The 6,786-nt window shown below is 37.0% G+C and overlaps 1 protein-coding gene across 1 annotated transcript in view; it reads left to right on the top strand.

Annotated features, from left to right (window-relative positions):
• The window catches only part of LOC101702748 (uncharacterized), a 47,328-nt gene that overhangs the window by 37,546 nt on the left and 2,996 nt on the right, over positions 1–6,786 (top strand). Inside the window, exon 2 of the mRNA XM_021247272.2 lies at positions 6,596–6,722. Within this exon, the coding sequence (XP_021102931.2) occupies positions 6,596–6,722 (127 nt within the window). The remainder of the gene's footprint in view (positions 1–6,595; positions 6,723–6,786) is intronic.

Raw genomic sequence — 6,786 nt, 5'->3', positions numbered from 1 at the left:
CTGGAAACATGAGATGGAGTCTAGGCCGTATATAAGATATAACAAATTAAACAAGAATAGGAGGTCCCATCCCAATCAGACAAAGTAAGATTGCCCACTCCCAGAAACCCCATTCTTATTGAAGCTATAAAAGGAAAAACTCACAAATCACCACAGAACTTGATATAATTGAAATGATAATAACATACATCAAGTGCTGCTGGCTGCAGACCCCATCTTTGCCTCTGACTGTTAGTTATGTGCACCCCTGTCAGGCCTTACCTATCAGGCAGTAGGGATATACTCCAGTCATGCCCAACTAAATCAGACTGCTAATACCCCTAGTCCACTTCTAAGTCATCCCACTGAAGTACAAGGAAACAGTACATGTTGTATGGGAAATCCCACTAAAAATAATGTAACAGCAGACTGTAGAAACTCTCACTACCAAAACTACCATTGTTCCCCCAACAGGAACTTTCTTTGTGGAGATGGACCATATCACTCGTCACTGACTTATGAAGGCTCCTATGCCTTGGCCATCCTCATCCTGGACTTGTCCATATACACATCAGATGCTAGGACCCCACTAATCTTTGGGCCCCTTCTGATAGAAAAAAATAAGGTCCTGTAATATTACCCATTCTTTTTTTTTTTTTTTTTTGGTACCGGGTATCGAACTCGGGTCCTTGCGCTTGCGCAGCAGGCGGTGAAACCACTGAGCTAAATCCTCGGCCCAATATTACCCATTCTTGAAGGCCTCGCTATTTCAGTAAATCTCACTTTTGGAGCCACAGCTGTTGGTCTGGGACAATAATAATACAGTGCCCTTGGATGGCTGATCACCGATGACCTAGATGCTGTCCAAAGAGCCCTGGGAGCAATACAAAATCAAATAGACTGTTTGGCAGATGTAGTCCTCCAAAACAGGAGGGGCATAGACTTGTTGACAGACCAACAAGGAGACACCTGCCTGCTCCAGGGAGAAGAATGTTGTTATTATAGCAACCAATCAGGAGTAGTCAGAGAAAATGTACAACAAAGAAAGGATCAAACAGTACAAAAAGAAAGATGAACCACAAGAATCCTGGTGGGATACACTAAGTTACTAGAGACCATGGCTGGGGGCCATATTAGGACCATTGTTCGTCATTCTCCTACTCCTAACAATAGGGCCCTGTTTCTTAAACTGGTTCATACACTTTGTCTCCCAATGCCGCAATTCTATAAAGGAATCTTAACAACTTATGGTGATGTCAGAATCAGACACATGTACACCTGCCAAAATATAGACTCTCCAGATAATCAACTAGGGTCAAAAAGGGGAGGGAATGAAAGGAAAATAAACTTCTCTGTAGCTGAAGCTGGACTTGCTAACAGGGAAAGATAACTTCCCTCCAATTCTCTTAACATTCCTGAGTCTGCTGGGCTCCGCTCCCTCAAACATCTCAGGAATTTTCTTTGTTCTGCCTTCCTACCATATGCAAATAAGATAGAACTCAGTGTACTGTGAACCCGCTGTGTGTGAAATTCTAACCAATAAGGTTGCTGGACCCAATATAAATAAAGAATTGGAACTTGTAAACCTGCCCCTTCCCTAAGTGTATAGCAACCCAGCTGTGGCTGAATGGCGGGGTCAGTCTCTTTGTGGAGAAGTCACAGACTGACCCACCAGTGTTAAGAATAAAGCTGTACACTTTGCCTCTGAAACTTCTGGGTATGTCCTCCATTCTCCTGGACTATGTGCATTGAGCTGCTGTATATACTGGCTGGCACTTTGGCACTACAAAAGTATCTGGGAATTTGAGGTCGTGCGCATAGTGTAATTTTTAGTGGATGAGAGAACATAAGATTATAATTTTTCAAACAATGGGAGTGTTCATTCCTTTTTATCATAAGCTATTTTGAGGTACGGTATTCATTTCTGCTTATAGGGTGACTCGTTTCACCCTATGGTAACTTCAGAATGATGACTCAATGAAAAACATCAGCTGCTTTGGACAAGCATCTTCACTTGAAACAGTGTATTGGGGCAGCATTCTGAATTTGTCAAAGTTTTGATCACTCTGGCTGGTGTATTAATTTGGGGCCCACCATTTTTTGGTTGAAAATTGCTTATTTCTCATCAATTAATATACATTTAAATTCAGAAGAAAAATTGGGAAAAGACAACTGACTGTAGGTGTTTATCTCTGCTCAGAATTGAGGCTGAGGACCTGAAATTTCATCCTGTGAAGATAGCTAAGTAGGAGATGAAGAGGCCCCCAATTTAAATTTCCTGGTTTCTCATTTTTCCCTGTCTCATCCCCTGTGATTTGGCTGTGTGGGCTGCATGGCACAATGTGTTGTGTATAACCTCAAGAGTGTGTTCAACCTTCTGAGTGTGGGCTCTTTTGGGAACTGCAATGAAGCGGGCTTCTTCCCCACCCAGCTTCCCTTTTGCTTCTTTTGCAGCAAGTTGCTTGCATAAAATACAGGTTACTATCCACTTGAGAATTTATATTTATGATTTAACCATAAGATTATGATTTTCCTAGTTAAAAATGGAGTGAAGAATTGATTACATTTGAAGAGCAAAGAAAAATTAAAAGGGTTTTTTTTTTTTGCATTCACCATAAATATGCCTAAAGATACATATAATTATGATGCATGTGAACACCACTTATGGTTCCTTCTAGTACATCTCTCTGATTTCATCTAGCTACCCCCAGTGTGAGCACAGGATGGATTTTCTGAAGTCTCTTTAGACCTTAGCAATCTCATTAAGCAAAGTGTTATTTGGTTTCAAGTCTTTGGAATTCTGAATAAGTTAATAATTGAAGTTAGTAGATCATTACTATTATTCTGGAAAGATTATTTGTGGTTTCTTTGCCTGAATTTGTTGTCTGTAGGATTGTAAGAAAATTTATGTTTCAGCCACTCAACTTCCTTACTCTACTTCCTCTGGGCTTAGGTTATTTCAAGTTCATTATTAAAATTATTTTCTGATATTAAAAATGTTATTATTGAATTTTTCTTTAGGTAATAATGAATTAGAATTTTTCGTAGAATAAGAAAAATGCTAGCATGCAGGTGAAAACAAAATCTGTATAAAATTTTCATAGGAAATTTTCATCTAATATTTTATATATAGGTGGTTTTATTGTGTTTTACCAACAGGAATAGTTTAATTTTTGTATTTTAATTTTTGTATTTAATTTTTTAATAGTTTAATATTTGTCCATCCAGTCATATATTATGAAATCCTTAATACTTAAATGAGCTTTTCATTTGAAACAAGTGTCTTAAAAATTTGTGATTTCATCTCTGATTCTTAGACATATTTTAAATATGTTGATTTTCAATTTCACTTCAATACCTGAGTCTGTTTTGCATGAGTTTTAGTTCTTTGAACACAGTTAAGTTTTTTTTCTGTTTCTTTACTTCTATTCATACATGTTTGCAGTATATAATGATTAAATTCATTGTAGGGAGTTGGTACATGTCCATAACACATTTCAATTCTTTATTTCCTCCCTAGAATTTAAGTTCTTTCATGTTGACTTGACCATGGTCTATTTGGGTGAATATTTCTTGTGATTTTGAGAAGACTGTGTACTATATAGTTACTAGGTAAAGTATTATACAATATTAAATCAATCCCTGTGAAGCATGATGCTATTTTAACTGTTCCTTTACAGATTTTTGTGCCTCCATCAGCTATCAATTACTGAATGGATTTTTTTTGAAATTTTCAGATATATGTGAGAATCAATGACTGGTAGAGTATGTATCAGGACTGTTCTTTTTAGAGAACTGCCTTTCATAAATGATCTGATCGCTGTAATTATTATCTACTTTTAGATACAAATAGAATAATATCAAATTAATATATCTTCTGCTGAATCAATGTTAGACTACTGTTGGTTTTTGCATAACTTTGTATTTAATCTATCTTTGTAAATGTCAACATAATCATTCCTGTGCAGGTGGGCATAGCATTGGTACCATAACCCAGATGTGTAGACATTGATCATATCTGATATCTGTTCCCTGTTGTTCTGCTAATGGGCAGTATAGAGTTTGACCTCTGCTGGTGTTCTGTGGGTCTCCTGTTTGCAACTGTGCTGCTTTGCCTATTTGCCCTATGTGTGAATGATAACTCATCTTTTCATACATAAGTGCGGACACACAGATACAAATTAATGTGTACTTTCTTAATGGTGATTTAGTGTTTAAATATTTTGGAATAAAATTTATTTTCAAAATTATTGGTGATATTGAACAATAATAATAATGTAAGTATCCTAGGAATATTCAGAAAATTTCATCATTGGGCTTGGGCAATGGAGAGTACCCAGTTGATTGATTCCCTACCTGACTTGAACCTCTCTTTCCCTATGACTCTCCCACTTTGGTGACTTTTCCTAAGGTTACCATGTGTGATTCTCTATTAATTGTGTTATTTCAGTTTCCTCCCTTAGAATTTTCAATAAGTGAGTATTATAGAAATTGCAAAGAGAAATATTTTCAGAGGCTTTTTTTTTTTTGGTCTCATTATTGTTCACATGTGCTGATATCGGGGATATCAGGGGAATCAAGGGCAACATGTGAATCAAGGGCCCTGTGAATCAAGGGCAACATGCTTTCTCATCCATTCCATTGATCATGTGGTTCAGGAGTTTTCAAGTTTACCTAAAAGAGAATCACATCTATCTCCAGGAATAATAACACAGTGTTCTCTCTGGACATTGGAAAGAAGTCACTGAACTGTATATTTTGCCAAACTCCAAAGTAAAAGAAATGAGTGTACAGTGTATTATTTGATTTTCTGTTCTTGCATAAGTCTGTTTCCTTATTGTATTCTTATACACTTCATTTTATTTAGTAATTTTCTCAAAAAAGCTTTGGTTCTTGTTTTCTATTCAGTGTTTTTGCTTGAGTTAGATATGTTGTCAAGTTTTTAGATTTGTGTTCATCATCTTTGCTCCCTGTACAAAATTATTATACAGTGTATGTAGCAAATATTTCTTGTCTTGTATATATCCCATGATTGTCTTCTGAGGACACTTTTTTTCACATCAAAGTTATTTCACCATGAATTCTCAAGGAATTCAAGTTTGTTTCTTATTTCAATATGTAACTTAATTATTGTACATAGAATAGAAGAGTATACAATTCAGGCTTCCAAATACATACCTGATTCTCCCTGCACATAAATGAAGTAGATTGTGATTTCTTCCAGGACCCAAAACACTAGATGTATCATGAATTAATATTCTGTTTACATGTGGACTCACTGAAGACTTTCTTGCTTGAGATCCACTTGTCATTCTCTCCACTAATGGTACAGTCTCATGAAAGGTGGAATTTGAATGTCTTTCATGTATATTATGTAAGCTATCACCCTTCTTGCTTAGAAGGTATTGAATGTTGTTAGACTTTTATTATGCTATTTTTTTTAATTGAAAGTGTCATTTGTAAATGACATGATTTTGAAGCTTTCCTTTTTTGGGAGAGAGTTTGAGGCACAATCTCACATTGTATTTCCGACTGGTCTTGAATTTACTATGTAGACAAGGGTTGCCTTGAACTCATGGCACTCCTCCTGTATCAGTCTCCAAAGTGATGGAATTACAGGCATGTACTACCACACCTGGCTGGATTTTCCTTTTGTGCCTAACTACTTTGTGACATATTGGTTTTCAATGTATATCGTATATTTTATTCATCTTCCCTTCATTGCTCTTCCATACTCCCCTAGAATCTCCTATCTAAGAATACAAGGTGGCCATTTGATGATACTGAGTTACAAGATAATATGCCAGGCTTTCCCTCTTTTCATTGTTCATAGACTCGTTCCAATAAAACTTTTCCATGAACATTTTAATTAGCATTTATAAACCTTATTTGATGTTCAATTATGTTCTTTTCTGTGAAGCCAAATTTAAGTTTCAAAATGCTGCCTAAGTACAATCAAAGAAAGAAAGATTCAATGCCATAAATGATAAGATTTGAAGAGATACTACCTATGGTTTATCAAAGCCATTCATGGGCCAGGGATTTACCTCAGTGGCACCACCCCTGCCTCACAAGCACAAGGTCCTGAGTTTGATCCCTGACATTGGAAAAAAAAAAAGACATTCATTAGCTATTCATCTGCCCCAGTGTTTTATGGATTGTAATCTTGTAGGCACTGTCTGTGAGCTCTGCTGTAGAGACAGTGCACAGATACCCTTGCAGTGACTGAGGAGTAAGAACCACTGCTCCTATTCTGCTGGTGTTTTAGCAGTGAATAGCAGTCTGGCATCAGAATTGCTATCTGAAAGAAATGTGCATACAAATGGAATTGATGACCAAGACATGGAGTTAATATTTGAAGGATTCAGCCTCCACTCAGTTGTTTTGTTTTGTTGAGACAGGGTCTCACTGTGTAATTCAGGTTCCCCTTGAACTCACTGTGTACCCCACACTGGTCTTGAAATCATGGTGATCCTCCTACCTCAGCCTCCTGAGTGCTGGGATTACAGACATGCACCACCACACCTGGCTCTCAATTTAACTTTTTATGAGAGTTGAGATATCCCAAACTGTGAGTCTCAACCTTCCTTTGAGAAATATATGTATGATCATTTAGGAGGCAGTGACCTTTGAAGATGTGGCCGTGAACTTCACCATGGAGGAGTGGGCTTTGCTGAATCTATCTCAAAAGGAACTCTACAGAGATGTGATGTGGGAAATCTTCAGAAACATGGCAGCTATAGGTAAGATGACATTACTCAATCAGAGAATGTTGTTTGTTGCTCATCAGTGCAGTTTCATTCAATA

This window comes from Heterocephalus glaber, unplaced genomic scaffold (genome assembly GCF_053883595.1).
Source record: "Heterocephalus glaber isolate CG9 unplaced genomic scaffold, H.glaber_assembly_v1.0 deba00001724, whole genome shotgun sequence".
Lineage (NCBI taxonomy): Eukaryota > Metazoa > Chordata > Mammalia > Rodentia > Bathyergidae > Heterocephalus > Heterocephalus glaber.
The sequence above is the reverse complement of the archived record's forward strand: the minus strand, read 5'-3'. Positions and strand labels throughout refer to the sequence as shown.